This window comes from Sminthopsis crassicaudata, chromosome 5 (assembly GCF_048593235.1).
Source record: "Sminthopsis crassicaudata isolate SCR6 chromosome 5, ASM4859323v1, whole genome shotgun sequence".
Taxonomy (NCBI): Eukaryota; Metazoa; Chordata; class Mammalia; order Dasyuromorphia; family Dasyuridae; genus Sminthopsis; species Sminthopsis crassicaudata.
In genome coordinates, this window is record NC_133621.1 from 258,217,753 (window position 1) to 258,243,283 (window position 25,531).

At 34.6% G+C, this 25,531-nt stretch overlaps 2 protein-coding genes across 2 annotated transcripts in view; one reads left to right on the forward strand and one right to left on the reverse strand.

The window, feature by feature from the left end:
• Window positions 1-1,408: 1,408 nt before the first annotated feature.
• Window positions 1,409-10,631, reverse strand: CCDC59 (coiled-coil domain containing 59). The gene is made up of 4 exons (XM_074270879.1): window positions 10,348-10,631; window positions 6,860-7,079; window positions 4,359-4,458; window positions 1,409-1,626 (listed from the first exon to the last, which is right to left on the reverse strand). The coding sequence occupies exons 1-4, from the start codon at window positions 10,502-10,504 to the stop codon at window positions 1,465-1,467; spliced, it is 639 nt and encodes a 212-aa protein (XP_074126980.1). The 5' UTR covers window positions 10,505-10,631; the 3' UTR covers window positions 1,409-1,464.
• METTL25 (methyltransferase like 25) overlaps window positions 10,628-25,531 on the forward strand; it is a 177,497-nt gene continuing 162,593 nt past the window's right edge. Inside the window, 2 exon segments of the mRNA XM_074270877.1 lie at window positions 10,628-10,841; window positions 10,844-10,942. Coding sequence (XP_074126978.1) covers window positions 10,679-10,841; window positions 10,844-10,942 — 262 coding nt within the window. The 5' untranslated portion in view covers window positions 10,628-10,678.

The window sequence follows — 25,531 nt, forward strand, 5'->3', positions numbered from 1 at the left end:
TTTGGGAAAATAGCTGATGAAAAGTAGCCTTTGATGCATCAGAAGAAAAAGATGTCTCAGTATCTAAATGTTCTGGACTTATAGTGGGAGGTATGAGTCATAGAAATGGGGCTTTAGTTCCTGAAGACTGACTCATTGGCGGGACATAAGGATATACTCTCCTGGCCTAAGCATTTTTAACTGCCCCAGGATACTACATAGGAGTAATTTCCCAGGGCTGAAATGGAAACTGTGATAGACTTGAAACCAAAGATCTTGTACCAAATATGAGAAATGATCTAGTAGGTATAACCTCTTTACTTCCTTGTTTATATGTCTATGAAAGAACATTAAATTTGCTTGTTTTTGAGCTAAAATCTCCCTAAGATAATAAGCTTTTATTTTTATCATGGTAAAAATATATTTTCAAGAAATGTTTTTATGCTAAATTTATTAGTGATCTGTCAAGATATAGTTTTTAAAGAACAATTTTTATGATACTAATTTTGCAAAAAATTCTGGGAAATGGATTAAGTTTTGAAAGAATTTAGATAACCTGGGAAGAATGAAAAATCATTCATTCAAAATTCATTGGTATTTTTTCTCTTCTACTCTTGGTGAAAAATTTGAAAAATTATTTTAGCATCTTAAACAATCTAATTATGCATATAATACATAAATTGCAGAAATGCACTTAATAAACACTGAAAGAGTAGTTTATCTGCAGCTTTTAACATCGTAAAAATTCCACTGGAAATATGGACATAAAAATTTAGAATTTGAAAAATATTAAATATAGAGTAGAATAATATTCAATTTAATTTCAATTATATGCTAATCTTTTAAAAAGAAAACATTTTCTAAAAAATACAAGTAGGTAGAATCTTTGTAAAATAAGCATCAAACAGTAGGAACTGAATATGGACTACAATGCAGTATTTTCACTCTTTTTGTTGTTTGCTTGCATTTTTCTTTCTCATTTTTTTCCCCCTTTTGATCTGATTTTTCTTGTGTAGCATGATATGTATAGAGGAATTGTATATGTTTAACATATATTGGATCACTTGCTGACTGGGGGAGGGTGGAAGGGAGGAGAAAAAAATCAGAATACAGGGTTTTGAAGGCATGAATATCAAAAATTATCCATGTATATATATTCTGAAAATAAAAGAAACTTTAATTAAAAAAAGATAAAGTCCTCAATTAGGAAAAAAAAAATATAGCATAAGCCATTCATCTCAACAGAATGTTTTAAATCAGTAGATCAATCTTTTGTAAACATTAATTAAAAAAAAAACAAAAACCTTTATTTATAGCACTTTTAAAACGTTCTCTGCAAAATAAAGCACATCTCCAATGTGCCTGATTTGGTCTGTTGTTATACAATGAGCACAAAATTGCAAATAGCAAATAAGTAGATTCAAAAGAATCCAGACATAATATAAAAATAGATTTTAATATGCCTCAAAGTACAAAATATATATTTTATGTTCTCTCTTGTATTTTCTTGAGAAGATACTCCATTTGTAAGTTCAGATTTGGTTGGCCTTTTTTAGTCTTTTTGCTCAGTATTTTATATGCTTCCATTTTCTTTTTTTTGTAGCGTTGCTGTGCTTCTTCTCTTTCTTGTTTTCTTTTCTCAAACTCCTGAAATTAATAAATGTCTTAATTAGTAGCATATATATGGATAGTTTGAAATTTTTAAAGAACTACCATAAAAGACCTTAACAGTTCTCATCGAGGATATGATTTATATTTTGGTTGTCTTTTAAAAATCAAATTTCATGACTGAAATGCCAGAGAGTAAAATGTAAACATTTTTCAAAAAATAATTGATCTCTATATTTATGAATGAATTATTCTGGAAGATAAGATGCTTTATTCATCTTAATTCTAGAGGATATCATTTCTTCCTAGTCAGTGCTGTTTAGTACAATGAATACTAGACTTTAGTTTGGAAAACTAAGGTTAAAAGTCTGATTTATCTCTTGGTGCCAATGTGACCTTGTACTTTGTATTTTACTTTTGCTATATGTAAAATTTAGCAAATATCTTTCCAATATATGCCACAGATATGTTTGAGCTATTATCATTACTTTTTAATTACTATGCTCTCTATATTGCCACCGTGGAAGAATAGACTGTCTTAAGATTTTACTGGCAAGAACCTTAAGAGTTTATTTAATTGTCCTAGGAAGCCCTCCATTTACTAAATCCTGAGGTTCTTAAAGGCTGAGTCAAAGGAACACAAACTATACCATGTCTGTTGTCTGAGAATCAGCTTAACTTATCACTAAGTTGGGCTGAAGTGTGATGAATTTTTTGGTTAAAGAAATTCTCAAAGACTACTTATACTATTTATAAAGTTACAGAGAGATTGAAACCTGTATAAGCAGAAACAATCTACCTACATTGAAACCCTAAAACAAATTCTGTTACTTGTAAAAAAAAAAGTAAGGAAAAAAAAAACATATAAATGTGGCTTTTAAGTATTTCTTAATGTCAATTTAAATTATTCTGATTTCCTAGAGAAGGAATTTTAAAGATAAAACCCTCTTCTCAGGTTCCTAGCTTCCTAGAAGCCATCCTGGTGGCCTGATTGCTACCTTTGCTTGGATGAGATGTGGTTCCTATGTGGGCTGCAGATAATCATGTCTTCCCTCCTACTTTTCCTCTATGCAGGACTCTGGCACTGACTTATCTCTGGTATCCCTAACTACCTCCTTATGATTCTTTTCATTTACCCTGTTGCTGGACTTTCTTTAATATATTATCTTTAATTAGTGTGTAAACACTTGAACAACACCAATTATTTCGTTTTTTCTATTAGCATTGCTAGGCTTAACATAGCATATGAGTGCTTTAATAAATGCCTTTAACTCGTACTTGTTGATATTAATACCTAAGGTATTTATGAGGGTTATTCAATAACTTCCATGGTCAGACAAAAGATACAAATTCCTTAAATATACCTTATATTTATTTGTAGTGCATCCTATCCAAAAGCAAAATTACTTTAAAGAATCATATTATGCTGAGATTTTAATATAGAATAGATCATAATTTTTTTTTTCAGTCTTATCTCTTAACACAACTAACTTCTTAGGAAAAAAAAAATTTCTACTTATCATGATTCCTACTTTCATAATTATGATAAATACACCAGGGCTATATGTAATACAAAACAGTCTTCCATGAGATATCCATGCAATACTTTGTAGAAAAAACTAAAAAACCTACTACATTTGTAATCAATTTGGATACTTGATTGAAATTTTAATAATTTAGCTTTTATCATTGGCAATGCTAGTAATTTTCACATTACCACTTTGATACATTGAATTCCAAACAACTAGAATTTTTATTTTATTATTTAGAAATATTTGTTTGTTTGTTTATTTATAAAGCTTTTAGTTTCAGAAAAGCAAAATGAAAAAAGAATAGAAAAATTTTTATAGTGGAACATTTGTTTTCTTGATCTGATATCCTATTTCAGAATATGCTTAACATCACATAGTTAGAAAAAAAGCAGAATGTAACCAATTATATAAGTTTCAATAGCTCCAAAGAAAAATATTATTTCACCTCATTTAGTCATCAGATTATGGATTAAGAAAAGTAGTCATTTTATCAAATACAATTTTTAAATGTGTCAATTATTGTTCCTTATTGGTATGATGATAAAAAGTTTAAAAGGATTATAAGTTGCAAAACCAAAGTAAAACTAAATCATAGAATGCTATAAATGAAGAGATTTTAGCAAACATTATTTCCACAGCCTCATTTTAGATGCAGAAAGTGAGTCTTAAAGGAGTTAAGCTACAGAACATTATTTTTGGTAGCAACATTCATTATCATATTTGAAAATACTTGGATGGAGGTTGTAATACTTTTTGAGTGGCATGAAATTAGCAATTCCGAATTATCCAAAATAAGGACACTGGTAACATTATCAAACTCATGCTTCTGTGCTTTTAATTTTAATTTCTTTCTTGGTCAGTTAGAAATACACTCTTCTTAAAAGGCCATAATTTGAATAAACAATTATTTTAAATATTTTACACTCCTCAAATCATAATGCTGCCATAATGTACAATGAAAATGACTACATCAAAAACTCCTGAATTTGGTTTCTCATCAGTCCTCACAATCTCTAGATTAATAGATTAATGGCTCAAAGAGTCTGACAAGCTACTAGCTTTTATTCTCTTAATTTATTTCTTAAATGAAAAGAACTGAAAAATGCAGTGTAAATAATCATATAAATAAAATAATACTTTGAATAAAACTCTGTGAAAATGTTTAACTGCATGTTATGACACATGATTTTAAGGAGAAAAAAAAAATTGTTTAAAAAAAAAAAAAAAAAAAGGGTTTACCTGTTTCTTAGCAGCACGCTTAGCTTGTACCCGTTCATATTCTTCTTTTGCCTTTTGGTTTGATGTTTTTTTCTTATTTCTTTTTGGAGTGGCAATAGGGCTATATAAAAAGAAAAAAATTATTAAGGCCAAAAAAAATCACTGATATTCATTAAAATTATCAATAAATTAAAAACTGTCACTAATATGATTTTTTAAGTGTCTCATTTTATGTAACTTGTGATTATAGAAAATTATTTAAAGATACAATAACTTGTAATAGAGAGAGCCACCTGCATCCAGAAAGGATGTGGATCACAACATAGTATTTTCAACTTTTTGTTTGCTTGGTCCACCCCACCCCCCCCAGCCCTTTTTGATCTTTTTCTTGTGCAACATGTTAAATGTGGAAATACATTTTGCAGAACTGCACATGTTTAACCTATGTTGGATTATTTGTTGTCTAGGGGAGGAGGATAGGGAGAAAAATTTGGAAAATAAGGTTTTGCAAGGGTGAATGTTGAAAAATATCTTTGCATGTATTTTGAAAATAAAAAGTATTAAAGTACTAAAGATTTTTTTAAAAGACATTTTATGATTCAAGGACAGTTCTAAAATTATACATCACAAGAAATAGCAAGTATTATACTACATAATAGATTGTAAGTATGTCAAGACATTATATGAAGAGATGTTTCAGGATGAAGACTATAGATTCAATAAGTGTTATTAGGATGTTTTTTTAAGAAAGATTTAATGGAGGATGATATTGATGCCAGTGTCAGAAAAAAAGATACTGTCACAGAGACCAATCACAAGTACTTTATACTGGAACTTAGGACAGTCAAAACTCCATTCCACTTTATCAGACTTCTGTGACTACACCAATTATCATGAATCTCTTCCTTTCTTGGATTCTTCTATTTGTAATTTGTATCAAACCATTTAGTTCTTGTCTAGTACTGAGTAAATCTTTTCTTAAATGGATTATGAATTAATTACCTAGCTATACATATATATATATTAAACATTAACCTGTTCACTCCAATTCTGTTTCCTAAAGTAAAATTAAAAATGAGACAGCTCCAAATGATCATGAATTTTGAACTGATGATTTCTATTTTAACCACAGAATACTGGTCTTCAGGGCTTTCTTTAATCTGGTACTAACCTTTTTTCTCCCCCATCTGCTAATATTCCTCTATCTCAGGGGCCATGTAGTCCAACCAGTAACCAAAAGAATTTCCCCTACATTTCCAACAAGGAATCTTTGATCTTCAATCTTTGCTTGAAGACATCCAAGGAAGGATAATCCACTACCTTCTAAGGCAATTCCTTTTATTTCTGAATAGCTCAAAGAAGTTTTTCTTGACAAAAAGCTTAAATCTTCCTCTTTAAAACTTCCACTCACTGCTCCTAATATTACCTTCTAAGATTAAATAGAATAAGTCCCAATTATTTATCATATCCCAGCTCTTTAATAACTAAGACTAATGTTTCAATGTTCCATTCTTGGCATGAATTTTTCACCTTTCATTATGCTGGTTACAATGCTCTTTACACTACAGCTTATCAATGACTTCCAAAATGTATCGTTCAGACAGAACACCACTCTCAAGATGTGATAACATCAAGGGAGAGAGAACAGCAGGGCTATCACTTCACTTTTGGAAGCTACTCCTATTTTTAAAAAGCCCTGAATTATTAGGTTTTCTGGTGACTATATCACATAAGTGACTCACTTTGATCTTGTAGGTTATCAATGATTCACTCAGGTCTACACAATAGCCAAATACAAGGCTGTTCCATTCATCTGAAATATTTTTCCTCTCTCCCCTCATTAACATCTATCCTATCTACTGAAATTCTGAGCAACCATCAAGGTGTAATTCAAATGATCCCACCTCAATGATACTATTACTTTCTGCTACCCAGAAATGACTTCTCCAATTTCTAAAATCAGGCAATTTTTACCTGTTTTGGGTTCTCATCATATTATGCTTTATATTTTAAACTAGTCAATTCTACCTGTAATAACATCCAAAGAAAGTTGTTCTTTCCCATTTCTCTATGCCTTAGCACTTCTCACCAGATAGCAGTTTTATAGTCAAAAATTTTTTGTTCAGTTCTTTTCACTTATAGCATGAAATTTAGAGAGCCAGAATTTTTAGCTGTGAGGAAAACTTATGAGATTTAGCTTTATTTTATCATTTTACAGATGAAGAATCCAGGTCTCTGAACCATTAATAATACTTTCTCAGGTCATCAGAGTACATCATTGATGGTTAAGATCCAAATCTATTTTTTCCCCCAGTCAATGATTTTTCCTCTAAGTCATCCTATTTTCTAATTCATTCAAATGTGCTAAAACTACATTTTCATTTAATTACACAAATTTTTAAAATTCAGAAAAATATATTTCCTTCATAAGTTTTCACAAAATCTTTTTGTCAAAATTACCAACAAAGTATGGGTTTAATTTCCAGTATTTAAACGAGAGAGAGAAAAAAAAAAAAACATACTTCACTGTTGTGCTACATTCTTCTTCTGGCAAATGTTGTTCTTCCTTTTTATGTCGTCTCATGAGCATTTCTTCTTCAGCTAAATACAGATGTTTTAAATGCTCTGGATATCTTTCTGTAAACTGAGACTCTTGAGAAATTTGTGTCTTTTTTCCTTTCTTTAGCAATTTCTTGTACTCTTGTTGAATCTTTTGCTTTCTCTGAAATGCAAACCCTTGTCCTACATTGAACAATATAAAAGTAATAAGTTAGTGAAAAGAAATGGGGAAAAAAACTTTACTCTTCTATGAATCTAACATTTAAATCAAATAAAAAATTATCAAGTTATATAGTTATGTTCATAACTTTCATAACCAGTCACCACAAAGCATAAGTTTTATATAGTTTCAACTTTAGAGAAGCACAATAAAAAACAAAAATGTCATATTCTTTAATTAGTTGACTAATTATTTTCTTATTTGTTATAAAAAGGAGAAATTAGGCTAGTGTTACTCTGTATATATCTGCATCTAAGGACTTTAAGAAGGAAAAGAAGGAAAACAATGTTTAATTTTACCTTGCAAAATTATATATGTTACTGTTAGGAAATCAAAACAAAATCCAGAGACCTTAAATGAGTCCTTGGATATTAGGTTGATAGGATTTGGAGCTAAAAGAATTTACAAAATAGCTAAACCAACTCCCTCATTTTAAAGAAGAAACCGTAGCCCTAAAAGATTGACTTTCTAAACTCAAACAACAGATGGAATTTGGTGGGTTGATACTAAAGTCAAAGGATTGTCTAGGAGCCACACTATCTCTATTATAAGTGTTTAAAATTGGAAGGAAAAAAAATCATCCCAATCAATTTCTTAAAATCAAATCGAAAACCATTTTCAAAAGTTTCAATAAAGTATTTGAAAATGGCTTAAAATTTGATTTATGACCACCTCAGGTGCTGCTAATGTTTCCAAAGATAACCACGTATGACACAGAAGATCATTTTTATTCAATTCTCTAAAATTCAGTTCTTTCTTCCCAACAGAAGGTTTTACAGATAATAATTTTCTCATTCTGTACCTAGGATGCAAGAGGCAGCATGAAGGAGTGAGAAGATGATTGCATTTGGAGTCAGAGAACTTGGCTTTAAAACCTAAATCTTCCACTTTTAGCATGACTTTGCTAAAGATATTTATTTGTGTCTAAGTTTCCTCAAGTGCAAAATGTTATTATAATACGTATAAGATAGCCCTTATTGTATTTCCCACTTCTAAATGAAGGATCCTAAAATAAAGCTGATTTTGTTTTTTATCTCCCTTTAATTCTACAAAACCTGGCCCAGTATGCTTATTTCATCAGACAAATATCAGTAGAAAATTATTTCACTTTGTTAAGCTTAGGAATCCTCCAGGATGCATACATATATGTTCAACATATATTTTATACTAAAAACTGCTGACACTGCCTTCTCTTTTTTCACTTGGCCTTCCATAGTATAATTATTTCATTTTTACAATACTGTGAAATAGGTGAAGTGAAGAAAACTAAGGTAAGCAGAGATTAAATGATTTGTCTGAGGTCACATGGCTCCTAATTATCTGAGGAAGCTAGATTTGAACTCAGGTCTTTCTGAATCTAGCCCAGTGCACCTCTTGTACTACCTAGCTGCCTCTATAATGTCCACAGCCTAGTTCCCCTCAGGACAATGTATACCTTTGGCTTTCCTGGAGTGACTTCGGGAGAGTTGAGCAGAGAAGGTTAAAGAACACTTCTAAATAACATTTTGAATATAGTTGGGGAAAAAGAAGCATTACTTTCATCACTCCATAGGAGTAATGTCAAACTTGAATAAAATGGGCCACTAAACCATGCATAGGGATTCCTGTAGGCCACATAATGACTTGGAAAAATAAATCTTTAACATTTGCTATGTCCCACTGCATCTTATTTTGTTATATATCTTATCATAATACTAATGGCCAACATTTGTACAGCACAATCTATGGGACAGGCCTTTACAATTATCTCATTTAACCCTTGGAAGTAGTTGCTACTACTATCCTCATTTTATTGATAAGGAAACTGGGGCAGAGTTAATGGCCTGCCCAGGGTCACATAGCTCATGAGTGCATGTCAGGTTTTCCTGATATCCAGCTCAATTAAATCGGGTTTCTCACTGGAGTGCAGTGACCCACCAGTTTGACATGCAGAGGACAAGGAGATGAATAACTTGCTCAGGGTCACAAAACCAGGTGTCCGGAGGTAGGTGGACCCTGAACTCAAGTCTATACCCAAGTGATGTTTGGGTGTTAGAAAATAAACATTTATCTAGCACCAATTAAGTGCCAGGCATTGTACTAATCCCTTTACAAATATTACTTCATTGGGACAGGAAGGAAAGGAGGAACATTTTAAAAGCACCTACTATGTGCAGGACACTGTGCTAAACTAAATACCATTTCCTAGGAATAGGGCCTGTGGTTTTACTGTTACAAGGAACTCCCTAAAGAGGAAACTCCCTCCACTAAAGCATTTCTGAACCTTTTTCATATTTTCTTGTCTTAGTGAGAAACACCTAAGGTTACAGAGAGGTTAAGTGAAAGATCAATAAATAAAACAAACTTTTTTTTTTTAAGTTTACATGATGACTATTACATATTTGAAAGAAATAGGTTGAACATAAAAGTTTTGCAGTTTCAAGGGCAAACATCTCTTTTTAAAATTCTGTTACGCTATTAAAATGCTTATTTTACTTCATAAGTTAGTAATACATTAAAAAAAAAAATCATTCCACCAGGAAACGGTACTTCCAGGATCGAGGGCTCCGCTGTTACAACCTTCAAAGAAATAAGAGACCTAGAGAGCAGAACTGATCCGGAGCACTCTGACAATCATCTCTCCATACTCACCTCAGGGTGGTACACCACCATGAAAATCCAAATCCTCACCAGGTTTTAGAAGAACCCTGATCCTATCACAATAACAATTTCAACTCCGTAAAGACACAGCTCACTACTGTGGAGTAGCAAAAATCACAAAATTACTGGTTCTATAATACTTTGCCACTAACTTGTAAATAAAGATTTATTAAGTGCCTACTGTTTCCCAAAGGGGCAGGTAAGTGGGGAGATAGTTATGCTAGGCCCGTGTTCAGGAAGATCTGAGTTCAAATCCAAATGCAGACATTTGATAGAAATGACTCCTGAGCAAGTCACTCAGCTGTTTGCCTCAGTTTCTGTACAATGAGCTGAAAAAGGAAAGTAAATCCCAAATGGGGTCACCAAGAGTCGGACATGACTGAAAAACGACCCCCACAAGTACTAGGTCCGGTGCGAAGCGCGGGGTGCCAAACCCGCGGGGGTCGGAGGCAGGACTTGAGCCTCCAAGGCTAACCCTGCGTGGGTCCTAAAGATCAGGAGCCGATTAAATTACCGCGGAGGTTCCCAAGGGCCCGGGTCCGGCCCATCCCGCCCACATTCGGGCTCTTTGAGGCCTTAAAGCCCGCTCACCCTCGCGGATGCTTCCGGAGAAAACATTCCGTGAGTTCGCCCTCCATGCCCGCTGCTGTTGCTGCCGCTTCTTCTTGAATCCGAGGCGTCCAGCCGGCCCGCCCTGCGCTTGGGCTCCTCCGGTACGCAGCGCTTCATCGCGCTTCGCCGGGGCCATGTTCCGGCTCTTCTGGGCCCAGCTGGCGTCGCGGAGCCAAGTGCGTCATCAGGAAGAGGCAATCGAACTGGACGTAAATCGGAGGCTCGGCGCGCCACTCATTAGGCCTGTGCTCCGCCTACCCGAACCCCGCTGCCGCCGGGGCGCCACCTGCAGCCTGAGAAAGAGAGTGTCATGGCAACCTCCAATCCGCTCCCGGAGTCCGCAGACCTGGACGTGCTGCGCGGCAAGTTGCGGGAGCTGCTGCGATTTCTTCGCAAAGCCTTGCCCATCGCCAACGCTCACACGGTGGACTTTTACACGGGGTCCTTATGGGAGCGCTTCGTGGATGGGTCCCCGGAAAGGTAATGGAAGCTCTGAAATCCCGTGAACGCCCTGCTGAAGCCGCGCCTGCGCACTGTGGGGAGCGCCTTTTGGAAGGAGCCGGAGAAAACTCAGGTGAGCGCGCTGCCTAGTGGTGGAAAGTGTGATGTAATGGAGAAAGAATGTTGTGTCAACTCCAAGTTGGAAGTTCTAATCCCCTTTGCCCAATAGTTTAGGAAAATCAGCATGCAACTTAATTAATTATTTATTTTTTAATTTTCAGTGGTATTTTATGTTCAAAAAATATGTAAAATAATTTTCAACATCTGCCTTTGTAAGACTTTGTGTTCCAAATTTTTCTCCCGTCTTCCCCAAGACAGCAAGCAATCTGATATGGGTCAAACATGGGCAATTCTTTTTTTTTTTTTTTTTTTTTTTTTTTTTTTTTTTAAATTTTAATAGTTTTTATTTACCGGATATTTGCATGGGTAATTTTACAACATTTACAATTGCCAAACATTTTGTCCTAATTTTTCCCCCTCCTTCCTCCCACCCCCTCTCCCAGATGGCAGGTTGACCAATACATGTTAAATATGTTAGAGTATAAATTAAATACAATATATGTATACATGTCCAAACAGTTGTTTTGCTGTACAACAAGAATCGGACTTTGAAATAGTGTACAATTAGCCTGTGAAGGAAATCAGAAATGCAAATGGACAAAAATAGAGGGATTGGAAATTCTATGTAGTGGTTCACACTCATTTCCCAGAGCTCTTTCACTGGGTGTAGCTGGTTCAGGTCATTACTACTCCATTGGAACTGATTTGGTTCATTTCATTGTTGAAGAGACCACGTCCATCAGAATTGATCTTCATATAGTATTGTTGTTACAGTATATAATGATCTCCTGGTCTTGTTCATTTCACTCAGCATCAGTTCATGTAAGTCTCTCCAGGCCTTTCTGAAATCATCCTGCTGGTCATTTCTTACAGAACAATAATATTCCATAACATTCATATACCACAATTTATTCAGCCCTCTCCAATTGATGGACATCCACGTAGTTTCCAGTTTCTGGCCACTGTGTGCAATTCTTTTAAACAAATTTCCATATTTGCCATGTTGTGCAAGAAAAATCAGACCAAAAGGGGGAAAAGTGAGAGAGAAAAAAAGGGGAAAATACTCCTTGATTCACACAGTCTCCATAGTTCTCCCTCTGGATGCCAATCGCATTTTCCTTCACCATTCTGTTGGAATTCCCTTGAATCACCTCATTATTGAGAAGAAGCAAAACATCACAACTCATCATGTAATCTCGTTGTTCTGTGTACAGTGTTCTCTTGATTCTGCTTATTTCACTCAGCATTATCAGTTTATATAAGTTCTCAGGATTTCCTGAAATCAGCCTGCTCATAATTTCTTATAGAACAATAATATTGCATTATGTGGAATGCCCTAACTTATTCAGCCATTCCTCACTGAATAGGTATGCATTTGCATTTCTAGTTCCTTGACTTTACAAAAAGGGCTGTTACGTTTTTGCACATGTGGATCCCTTTTCCTCTTTTAAGGAATACAGACTCAGAAATTGAGATTGCTGGATCAAAAGGTATGCACATTTTTATAATCCTTTGGGCACAGTTCCAGATTGCTCTCCAGAATGGCTGGATCAATTCAGAACTCTACCAACTATACATTAGTATCTCTGTTTTCCCACATCCTCTCCAACATTTATCATTATTTTTTTCCTGTGTTCTTAGCCAGTCTGAGAAGGGTGAAGTAGAACCTCAGACATGCAACTCAATTTAAAAAAAAACAAGCTGATTTACTACTTAGTAGGTGCTGAGCACTCTTTTGGGGCACTGGTCATAATGGAAAGAACATAGGCTTGGAATCAGATGAGTTAATTTTCATTCCCATATCAGACACTTGGCAGTTGTACAATTTTGGGTAAGTTATTTGAATGACCATGAACCTAGGTTTCCTCATCAAAATAGTCTTGGAGATGTTTCCAGCTTTGTATGTATGTTCAGTCTAAACAAAGGAATTAATGAAAAGATAATGAAAAGGACCCTCAGGTAATCATTCTATATTATTGAGTGCCTACTAAGTGCCAGACTGGTGATACAAAGAGAGAGGAAAGGTAATTATTGTTTTAAAGGAGTTTACCATCTAATGGGGGAGATGTCATTCAAATAAAGCAGGCTATCAATAGCAGCGGTCTTCAAACTTTTTAAATAGGGGGCCCTCAGACTGTTGGAGGGCTGGACTATAGTAAAAAAAATGAAAACTCACACTCTGTCTCCACCCCTCAACCCATTTGCCCTAACCCGGCTGGGCCGCATAAACGTCCTCAGCGGGCCACATCTGGCCTGTGAGCCATACTTTGAGAACCCCTGATCTATAGGATCAATAAGATATGATTATGTGACCAGGATCACATAAAAATTTCTTGGGTGAAAAATTTCCATTTTTTGCAAATGGAAAAAGTTTAAGAAGCTCTGCATTAAATTGATTATAATTAATTTCTTTACCTCCAGTTTGAGAAACAAATGTCTGGATCAACCCTACTGCTCCGTTTTGTTTTCAATCCACGGTAATAGGCAGGGTTGTTTGAGTCTTATTTGCAATTTAAATTTAAATTTTCTCTCTCAAGGAGAGGTTTAGGTTTAGACCTTAAAGATAACCTTAAAGTTTATATAACTGAATTTATATATCTGAGGCCCAGAGATATTGTGTTCTGCCCATAATCAAACAATAAATAGTCAAATTGGTGTTTGTACCCAAATCTTCTATTTATTTGTACATTAATTTGTTTTTTTTTAGCTACGTGGTGGAAGTTCACTTCTGTGGGTGAGAAAGTTAGAGAGGAAACATGTTGCCCTGGAACTTTGCCTGTAAGTGAGTCATTTGTTGAGTATCCATGTGGATAGCATGGTTACTTTCCTCCAGGACATAGTTATTAGATAAAATGACAGATAGAAGAAAAAAATGCCTCATTGAAAATGATAAAATAGTGATCTCCAAGAGTATAGAAATCAGACTTCTACAGTGATACTTCTAAGATCTTAGACAACTGAAATGATTTTGAACCTATAGCTGAAAAAGGAACTTCCAGAGCATCTCCTCCAGAGTCCTTAGCCTTTTTTTTTTTTTTTTTTTGGACCCCTTGGGAAGCCTGGTGAAGCTATAATATTTTTTTAAGTACACAAAATAAAATGCATACCATTACAACAGAAACCAGTTATATTAAAATATAGTGATTAAAAACAATTTTAAGTCCACAAATTCCAGATTAAAAACTTTGGATCTTGAGTAAGTTATTCACTTTATGAAACTGAGGACTCAAGAAGTTAGGTGAAGTAAGGAATTCAGTCTTCTGACTTTAGTGCCGGTGTTCTTATGGAATGTGCTGTTTTCTCTAGATTAACTGGCTGAATGTCATGTTCCTTGAAAGAATGATAATGGGGCAATTCCCAGGGAAAACAGATTCTAAAGAAGCTAGGGCAGCTAGGTGGCGCCATAGTGTACACTCAGACCTAAGTTCAAATCTGGCCTTAGAGGCTTCTTAACTGTGTGACTCTTGGGCAAGTCATTTACCTCAATTTCCTCATTTCTAAAATGAGCTGGAAAAGGAAATGCTAAACCATTTCAGTATCTTTGCCAAGAAAACCTCAAATGGGAGCACGAAGAGTCAGACACAAACAAAAACAACAAAAAGAAGCTAGAAATTCCAACCCGTGTCTAGACTTTTAAGGGAAGGGAAGGAAAGGGAAGAAGAAGTTCCATGGCATTATCTGGAATGAGATAACCCATGAGATTTTTCCTGTGGGACTAAGCTAGACTTTAACATAAGCAGAGGAGCTTCCCGTGTTCCAAGGAATGATGATGTGTTCCATCAGGAGAGAAGGTATCCGTCATTTGCCAGAAGAAGAAGAGATGAATAGAATAAGCTTGTGTGTCTTTACTGAATAAAACTGTGGCCACATGTGAAAATGACATCAGGAGCAGAGTAATCAACTATCTTCTGGAGCTGGAAGCCACGATGTGAAGGAGAATCTCCTCATCAAGAAAAATGTGAACCACTCTCCCCTTCTGGTAGTTCATGTGGCAAGAACAGAGACTGCCAAAAGGAGTCCAGAAGAAACTGGGCAAGAAGCTGAAGATGTTTTTTTTTAAATTGGCATTGTTATCACTGCTAGGGTTTTGTTCTTCATTTTAAAAAAAATTTTGAACTTGATAAGCATCAAGAAATATGGACATTACCAAACTTTTGTTAGAGGGGAGGAAAGGATAGTATTTGAAATTGAATCTATTGAGTACAACATTTTATTTTAAGTGTTTATTAAACTTAACATAGTAGTTCCCACACTGGCCTGCTTGTCTGTGTTCTCTCCTGAGCTTCCTTTTGCTTTCTTCTGTGTGTTTTAAAAAATATTTGATTGATGCTCTTTCTTTTTTCTTTTTTTTAAATCTCCGCTTCCCTCTAAAACAATCCTCTCTTTTAAGCTATAGTTAAAAAAAAACCAAAAAAACAAAAAACAAATTCAGTACTACTCTTGTCTGACAATGTCTATTTCATTTCTAGTCCATCTTTTTGGCTACAGATAGGAAAACATGGCATTATTTTCAGTTCTCTGGAGTCATGTTTGGCTGGTTGCATTTTTCATAACTGTTTTTCGGAATATTATTAGATGTGTAAATTGTCCTCCTGAATTTCTGCCTTCATTTTTCATCAGTTCATTTATATTTTCCCTGGTTTCTTTAAATCCATCTCCTTCATTTTTTTCTTACAGCATAATAATATTCCATTATACTTATACTTTATTCAGTTTGTTCTTCAATTGATGGGCATCTACTTTACTTTTAGTTTTTTACTAAAAACAAACAAACAAAAAAAAGCTGTTATTCATATTTTTGTGCCCATGGGCTATTTCTATCTTAGGGGTGGTATTGCTGAATGGCATTTTAATGACCTTTTTTGGTATGATTAATGACAAACAGTATGCTGCTAAGGACTGACGATTCATACACAGAAGCAAAATAGTTCTGCTTTCATTGAGCAATTGGGGGAGGCAAGAAAAAAGACCATTCTAGTTTTGGATGGATGAAAAAAATCTGAAAATCGTGAAGTGGGGCAGATGACAAAGCTCAGAGTGTGTAGTATATTTGGTGGATTGGATGATAGTGCTTAGAGATCTAGAAGGTTTTGCAACAAAGTAAGGTAAAGCCCTGAGAACCTAAGAAAGCAATTGCAGGGCAGAGGATAAGACCTAGACGATCAAATCAAAAAAATTTTATGTAAATAAGACCAATGCAGCTGGAATGAGAAATATAATTATTGATTGAGACTAAAAATAATTTTTGCATCATGATCTAAAAGTACAGTTCTGATAGTCAAGTTACAGAAGGATATATAAGTATATAAACAAACATATTAAGAGCAAGAGCCATTCTCTAGTACCTAAGTGACGAAAGGATAAGATCAAATATTACTCAAGTAAAAAATTGCAAACTATATAGAGTCATATAAAAGATTTCTCTAAATTACCAATAGCAAGAGAAGAAGAGTTTCCCTTCACAACCAGCTAATTAGCAAAGATGATATAGGAAAACAGGTACATAATATACCTGGTAAAGCTATGAATTTGTCTATCCAATGTAGAAAACAACTTGAAATTATGGCAGAATTTTTTTTTTAAAGACTACAACTTTTTGACCCAACTGTATCTCTGCTATGAATATAACCCAAGAAAGTTAAAGCCAGAAAGGAAAGTTCAATATATACAAAACATTCATAGCCACCTAGTTTAGGTAGCCTAGAACTTGAAACAAAAAGTACAATTCAGTTAGTTGGGAAATGGCTAGCTAATTTGTAGTATGTGAATATGAAGAAATATTGTGCTGTAAGAAATGATGCTTATGAAAAATTCTATGAGAAGACCTAAACATCTGTGGAGTGGGGTAAGCAGAACCAGGAAGACCTTGCTCATGGTGACTATAATAAAACAAAACAAACAAACAAACAAACAAACAAAAAATAACACATTGAACTCTATATAATTGTATTGAACAGGTTTTATCCTGAAAAGACTTAAGAAAATCCATCCCATTATTTTCACTGAGGATTAGAGAGACAATAGTTGACTCATGCCATCAGATATAGTCTATTATCTCACTATTAAGTGAAATAGTATTTATAAGGCATTTAATCTAGTATCTGGGACATAGTAGGTGCTATATAAATGTTTATTCTCTTCCCTTCCCCTTTCTCTATGTGTTGCTTGTTTTACTGACTTTTTGTTGTTGTTGTTTTTTACCAATAACATGCATTAGTGTATGAAGGAAGAGTTATGTATTTAGAAATAAGTATATAAAAACAAAAGCCATAAAAAAAAAAAACCCTGGTCTTTGCAGATGATATACTTAGAGAACCCCAGAGATTCTAGTAAAAGTTATTAGAAATAATTCACAACTTTAGCAGAGTTGCTGGATACAAAATAAATACATAAATTCTCAGCATTTTTATACATCACCAACAAAATGCAACAGCAAGAAATACAAAGAGAAATTCCATTCAAAACAACTGTCGAGAGTATAAAATATTTGGGAATTCATCTACCAAAGAAAAGTCAGGAATTATATGAACAAAATTACAAAACACTTGCCACAAAAATAAAGTCAGATTTAAATAATTGGAAAGACATTAAGTGCTCTTGCATAGGCCGATTGAATATAATAAAGATGACAATACTCCCCAAACTAATCTATTTATTTAGTGCTATACCAATCAGACTCCCAAGAAACTATTTTAATGACCTAGAAAAAATAACAACAAAGTTCATATGGAAGAATAAAAGGCCGAGAATTTCAAGGGAATTAATGAAAAAAAACTCAAGGTGGTCTAGCTGTACCTGATCTAAAGCTATATTATAAAGCAGCAGTCACCAAAACCATTGGCTAAGAAATAGACTAGTTGATCAGTGGAACAGATTAGGTACACAGGACAAAATAGGGTACAACTATAGCAATCTAGTGTTTGACAAACCCAAAGATACCAACTTTTGGGATAAGAATTAATTATTTGAAAAAAACTGTTGGGAAAACTGGAAATTAGTATGGCAGAAATTAGATATGGACCCACACTTAACACCATATACCAAGATAAGATCAAAATGGGTCCATGATTTAGGCATAAAGAATGAGATCATAAATAGATTAGAGGAACAGAGGATAGTTTACCTCTCAGACTTGTGGAGGAGGAAGGAATTTATGACCAAAGGAGAACTAGAGATCATTATTGATCACAAAATAGAAGATTTTGATTACATCAAACTAAAAAGTTTCTGTACAAACAATACTAATGCAAACAAGATTAGAAGGGAAGTAACAAATTGGGAAAAATATTTTTACAGTTAAAGGTTCTGATAAAGGCCTCATTTCCAAAATATATAGAGAACTGACTCTAATTTATAAGAAATCAAACCATTCTCCAATTGATAAAGGGTCAAAGGATATGAACAGACAGTTTTCAGAGGATGAAATTGAAACTATTTCCACTCATATGAAAGAGTGTTCCAAATCACTATTGATCAGAGAAATGCAAATTAAGACAACTCTGAGATATCACTACACACCTGTCAAATTGGCTAAAATGACAGGAACTAATAATGATGAATGTTGGAGGGGCTGTGGGAAAATTGGGACACTGATGCATTGTTGGTGGAGTTGTGAAAGAATCCAACCATTCTGGAGAGCAATCTGGAATTATGCCCAAAAAGTTATCAAACTGTGCATACCCTTTGATCCAGCAGTGCTACTACTGGGCTTATATCCCAAAGAAATACTTAAGATGGGAAAGGGACCTATATGTGCCAAAATGTTTGTGGCAGCTCTTTTTGTAGTGGCTAGAAACTGGAAAATGAATGGATGCCCATCAATTGGAGAATGGTTGGGTAAATTATGGTATATGAATGTTATGGAATGTTATTGTTCTGTAAAAAATGACCAGCAGGATGACTATAGAGAGGTTTGGAGAGACTTACATGAACTGATGCTGAGTGAAATGAGCAGAACCAGGAGATCACTATACACTTGAACAACAACACTGTATGAAGATATATTCTGATGGAAGTGGATATCTTCAACATAAAGAAGATCCAACTCACTTCCAGATGATCAATGATGGACAGAAGCAGCTACACCCAGAGAAGGAACACTGGGAATTGAATGTAAACTGTTTTCACTACTGTCTTTCTATCCAGGTTACTTATACCTTCAGAATCCAATACTTAATGTGCAATAAGAAAATTGGATTTATACACATATATTGTATGTAGGTTAAACTGTAACACATTTAATATGTATGGGATTGCCTGTCATCTAGGGGAGGGAATAGAGGGAGGGAGAGGAAATTTTGGAAAAATGAATACAAGGGATAATGTAATTAAAAAAAAATTAAAAAAAAAAAACCTGGGAGTTTTAGTAGATAGGAAGTTCAACATGATACAGCAATCTGATTTGATAAATAAAAAGGCTATTACAATTTTAGGCTGCATTAAGGGATTCCCATTAAATTCTATTATGGTCCCTGATTGTACTCTGCTCCGGTACACATTAGGATTCTTGCATTCAATTTTGGTATTAGATTACTAGAAAAAACATTACTAGACTGCTCCAGTGGAGGCTGATCATACTAGTGAAGGAACTAAAGAACATGCCATAATAAGAGTTGATGAAGGAATTGAGAAGATTTAGCCTGAAGAAGAGAAGACTTGGCACAGATCATGATGACAATCTTCAGGTATTTTACGTTTTGTCTTGTACTATAGAAACTTGTCTTGATCTTCTTGGCCCTAGCGTGCAGAAGCAGAAGCCCTGTGTGGAGGTTGGAGGGAAAGATGTTGGCTTGCCACATTACAAAACCTTTTTTTGGAGGGTGTTCTCCCCAAGTCAAATGAGGCTTTGCATCACAAAAGTTTCAGACAAAGGCTCAGAGGACCATTTGTTCAGGATCCTTTTCAGGTTGGAGTTGAACTTGAAGAATTCTGAGATGGCTTCCAGTTCTGATTCTCTACAGGCAAATAAAGAGATAACTTCCAGCCACATACCTTATCCTGCCCCCTACCCCCTGCCCTTGCTTTTATCATAGTTTCAAAGACATTTAGAAAATACCACCCTGGATTTACTTGATGTTCAGTGTCAGTGTTCAATTCAAACATTGTCAGGAAATTCCTTATATAGCTACCCTAAATTCTTCATGCTGCAGCTATGATCTGTTTTTCTCTTTGTGTTCATAGGAGATGGAAAACAGCTGCTGACCATTTTTTATATAATAACCTTTCATAAACTTTAAGCCTGTTAACATAACCCTCTCCCCCCAATTTCTTCAGGATAAATCATTTCTGTTCCTTTAGCCTTTTCTCATAAGTCCTATTTTCTAACCCATTAATAATTTTAGTGGTTTTTGTGAAACCCCTTCAAATTTCCTATTTGCCTTCAAATTATCAAGCCCAGAACTGGTCACAAAACTATATTCTAGTAAAAGTTTGACCAGTCTAAATGGAGTAGAAGAATTATTTGGTTTTCAATGCATGGTAGAAATCCTTCCATCAAATATTCATTAAGCATTCATATTTGCTAAGCATTATGCTAAGTATGAGGACACAGTTTTTGCCCTTGAATAACTTACATTTTATTGGCGTGGGGGAGAATAAGGGGATGGGAAGACAATGTGTAAATAAATACACTGTTTAAGGATGGATTATATTGAATGGGAATTATGTGTTAATTGTCAAATCCAATTATAATTCTTCCATTTGAAAGATGATGCATCCACATGTTCTTGCATTATATAACATTCATCTAATAGAATACATTCCCATTAGGGGTATTTGCCTTCAGTTTTTAGTCAGAGTCCTGTATTTTATTGCTTTCCCAATCCATGAAGTCCCTAGTTGCCTTGAAGAAGGATATTAGAGAAGTTAGACAAGATTTCTATCTTTTAAAATAAACTTAAGCTAGTTATTATACACTGGGATCTAGTTATAGCACTATTCACTATAGAGCAGAATTTATTATTAGGATGTATTTTTGGACTCTATTCAATGATGTCTAGTTATTAAAATGCCAAAAGTCTCATTAGGACATGTTGCTATTAGGTTATGGACATGAGGACATCATTATACAAAACACTAATGAGAATAACCTAAGATTAAATCATAGGAAAGTTGTTGGGGTTTTTTGTTGTTGTTTTTTTTTCCCCCATAAATAGCTGAGAAAAGTACTTTGGTCTTATAGACAAATGGCAGTTATTAGGTGGAAAGCTGCTTAAGGAATCATTAAGGGAAGTTCAGAAACTAAAATTGCCTGTTAATAAAACTAAACTAAACTAAATTAAAACTATAAGTGGGGCAGTACATAGAGCACTGTTTGGCCTTAGACACACATTAGCTTTGTGATCCTGAGCAAGTCACTTAACCTATGTTTGCCTTAATTCACTGGAGAAGAAAATGACAAATCATTGCAATATCTTTGTCAAGGAATCCTCAAGGACAGTCTGTTCTAATAGATCAAAAAGATAGTTGAATCTTATTGAACAACTAAACAACATTAAAATTATAAGTTTATTTCCATTTTCTTCAAAACGCAACTGATCTCATTGGTGCTAATAGTCCCTTTACTTGTAAAAATCATGCTTTCTTTACACATTAGTGTAAATTTAGTGAATTCCTAAAGGTCTGTTACAGTGGTCCATTGCTGGAAGTTGGGGACAGCACTACATGCAAAAGACAATGACCCTAGATACCAGGAGTTCAAAATCTAGGTCTTTTTAGCTGCTAAGACTTTTCCTTCAGGTCCTGTGACAAACTCTGCCTTTTAGTTAAGTAGGCTTGCCTAGTTAAATTCAGAGACTCACTACCAGATCAGCCATAGAAAATCATAAATAAATAACTAGAGGCCTTGTATACAAATTACTAACTATACTTAAGAAGAAAATTACCTTCATAGCAGATTAGTTCCTTTAGAAGAATTTTGGATTGTTAAAATAGTTTGGAGAATGGTTTCTGAATGCCTAAAATGTATGATTTAAAACAGATACATTCATTGTCTTCTTGACAATATATTTTCAAAATGTCCATTAGGAACTTATGATAAATATGGTTTCCTGTTAGCTTGGGAACAACAGTTGAATTATAGACTATTCTCTGAGCTATACTGACTTAGTTCACAGTAAATATTACATTAACAGATGTTTGGCATAATAATGTGTTTTATAACATGAAGTTGCCTCTAAAAGTACTGTCTATAGTCATTTAAATTTTTTTTCTCCCTCAGGAGATCCCTTAGGCTAGACAGAATCTTAAAAGATTCTTTCTATCATATGGACAATCAAAGCTGCTAGAAAAATGAATTCTGTTATTCTTCATGTTTGGAAGAAAATTAAGAATTCAAGTAGAATACAGAATACAGAATAGAATAGAATAGTATAATTCAGGAATACAGGCAGCCAGGATTTGTTGAGGGGTACCTACATGGTATAGCTGTAACTGAAATTTGTTTAATGGGAAGCCTGATTATCCTTTAAAGCCTTTCTCAGATCCTCAGAAATTTATAAATGTCCAAATTTAAATTCATTATCATTATTAATTACTCTCAGTCTTTTTAATCAAATAGCATTGGGATTCAAAAGAGGGAAGTTTTGTTGACAAATATATTCGTACCTAGTGCCAGGTACTCTGCTGGAGAATGTTATTGGTTAGAGGATGGAATCAAAATACCAGCTTCCTCTTCATTTGCTACTAGCTGCTTGGTTTCAATTTCAATCACCACCATCTTCATCATGTCCCCCTTTCTTTTTCTTAGCTCCCTCTATAAGGTTCCCTATCCCTCCCCCCCTTCAGCTTCTTTTTGTGTGTGTGTATTTTCCCATTATATTGTAAGCTCCATGAGAACAGTAGCTGATTTTCTTATTAAGAGAAGAGAGATCAAAGACTAGCAGAATATGTGGAGGTGATAATGATCTTGATTGTTGCATCTGATTTCATTGTTATTCCTGCTGATACTACTTAGCATTTTTGTAGCACATATTTTATATAATGCACTGGAAAAATATTATCTCATTTGACCTTCATCCTGGAAGGAGTCATTATTATTTTCAAATTTATAAATTATTATATTTATAAATCATTATTATTATATTATTATATTTATAAATCATTATTATTCTCAAATTTATAAATGTGGCAGATAGAGATTAAGTGACTTTCTTAGGGTCATACAACTAATAAGTGACTGAGGTTAGATTTGAACTCAGGACTTCCTGATTCTGGGGTGTGTGCTACTGAACTGTAATTAATGAAAGTAGCTTTAATTTTTCTCTACATCATTTCATCCTGTTGGATGACTATTATTGTTCATCCCAAAATTCTCGAAGAGGATCAGTGACATCAGAAGGGTGATGTCTTGACTCACAAGTAAATTGGATTTGGGTGAGACAGAGCTGTACAGTCATAAGCCTCAGTCTCTCCTCCAGAGTCATCTGAGTCCAGAGGCAAGATATAAGTCTAGATGAGTGGTAATGGTCCAACTGATGACTGAAAATATAAGAGAAATGTTCGCATCACAGGTGTTATTAGTTCAACTGTGATCTCTCTTAAAACATTCTTGGAGTTATGCCTTCTTCCAGTTGGCTGCAATTTAAAAGGGACTTTGAAAAACAAGTGCATGCAAAGAGGGTGGGAAAGGGAAAGGATAAGATCTAGAGACTTGACTAATAATGTGGAGGGGGGGATAGATTTCTTCAGCCTAGACAGGAAAAGACTTGGGGAAGAGATGATTAATAACATAATAGTGAACATTTATATACCTCTTTAAGATTTGCAAAGGACTCAGATGAGGAAACAGATATGTTTTTGTAACTAAAAAGCTAAATTGAAGTGGATAGAAGTATAAAAAGGCAGATATCAGCCCATCTGAGGGGCTAACCTTATACCAAAGAAAACTGTCTCTCAATAGGAATACTTGAAAGGTAATGTTCTTCATAGGTTGGATAGGCACCGTACTGGGTAGAAAGCCTAACTAGATTGATTATCTCTGAGTTTCTTTCTAAATCTCTTAAAACTGTATGTATTTGGACTTTAGCCTATGGAAAGGGCTTCAAGATTTTTGAGTGGGGTTAAACTTATTAAAGTGATGTTTTATGAAGATTAGATGATGGCTATAGTAGGAGTAGAAAGGGGACAGAGAGACTCAAAGCTAAAAATCCAATTAGCAGGCTAATCCAGCAGTCGAGGCAAGGAGGATGCAGCCTGGACTTTGGTAGTTGCAGTAGAAATGGAAAGAAAAAGGAGAATGTTAGAGAGACTGAGAAAAAATTAATGATACTTGGTGTCCATTGGAATATGGAAAATGTAGGAGAGGAAGAAGCCAAAGATAACGTCAAATATTTAACCCTGGAAGACAAAGGGAATAGTTATTACCAGACACAGGGAAGTCAGAAATACCAACTCTTCTCTTTTTTTAGAGAACTTGTTTTAAATCACTTGACAAAATCTGATTGAAAAAAGACTCCTTTAGAATCAGCTATACCCAGAAAAGGAACACTGGGAAATGAGTGTAAACTGTTAGCATTTTTTGTTTTTCTCCCCAGATTATTTTTACCTTCCGAATTCAATTCTTCCTTTGCAACAACAACAACAAAACTCGGTTCTGCACATATATATTGTACCTAGGATATACTATAAGATATTTAATATGTATGGGAATGCCTGCTATCTAGGGGAGGGGGTGGAGGGAAGGAAGGGAAAATTCAGAACAGAAGGGAGTACAAAGAATAATGATTAAAAAATTACCTATGCATATGTACTGTCAAAAAAATGTTATAATTATAAAATTAATTAAAAAAAAAAAAGAAAGAAAAAAGAAAAGACTCCTTTGTGGAATTCCTTGTAACTTCCATGAAGAGCAATCATCTTGCTTCAAGTTCATATATGATGGGAAACCTGTTTAGACAATTCTAGTTACTTTGGCACAAGTCTGATTATTAGGATATTTTCCTTCCATCTCCAGAGTTTACCATAGTGCTTGGTGCAGAGGAGTCACTTAAAAATGCTTATTTGTTCATTAAGCCTGAATCTGCCTTTATTCAATTTCCATGCATTTCTCCTTGCAGTTTGAGGAAATGTACAGCAAGTCTAACTAATCCTTCTTCCAGAGGGCAGCTCTTCAGAACACAACCCTGGTGTCTGCCCCTAAAGATAATAAGGTTACAGACTGAGGGCTCACAGAATGAGTTAGAATAAATTAGAATTTTGTGACTAAATTGGAACAAAAAACCTTTTGAACCTCAGGAAGCAAAAATAAGCAATTTTATCGTGGAACTTTAATAATGATGAGAGTTGTTTTCATGAATTTCATTATGTAAGATCTTAGCAAAGAGATTTAAGAAGTCACTTATTCCAATCTCTTCACTTTAGAACACACAGGGAGTAAAGAGAGCTTCTAAGTCAGGCCTTGAACCTACATCCTCTCTCTCCAACTCGGGTTCTTCCCACCACACCGTGCTGACTGTGTTGGCAACTTTCCCATATTCCCTGGGTGTCCATTATCTTTAATTTGTTAAGTAGTCCAGCCAGCCAATTAGTCAGCGTTTTTTAAATACATGCTAAAGGCCAAGCAACAATCTAGATATTGGTGATAGAGAGACAGAATTTATGCTCT

Bases quoted from the DNA above. Each gene is read 5' to 3' on its own strand.
- CCDC59 (XM_074270879.1), bottom strand. From the start codon at position 10,504: ATGGCCCCGGCGAAGCGCGATGAAGCGCTGCGTACCGGAGGAGCCCAA. The intron at 7,080-10,347 runs GTGAGCGGGCTT...TGTTCAATGTAG, and splicing joins CTCCGGAAGCATCCGCGAGG to GACAAGGGTTTGCATTTCAG. The intron at 4,459-6,859 runs GTATGTTTTTTT...CTTTTTATATAG, and splicing joins GAATGTAGCACAACAGTGAA to CCCTATTGCCACTCCAAAAA.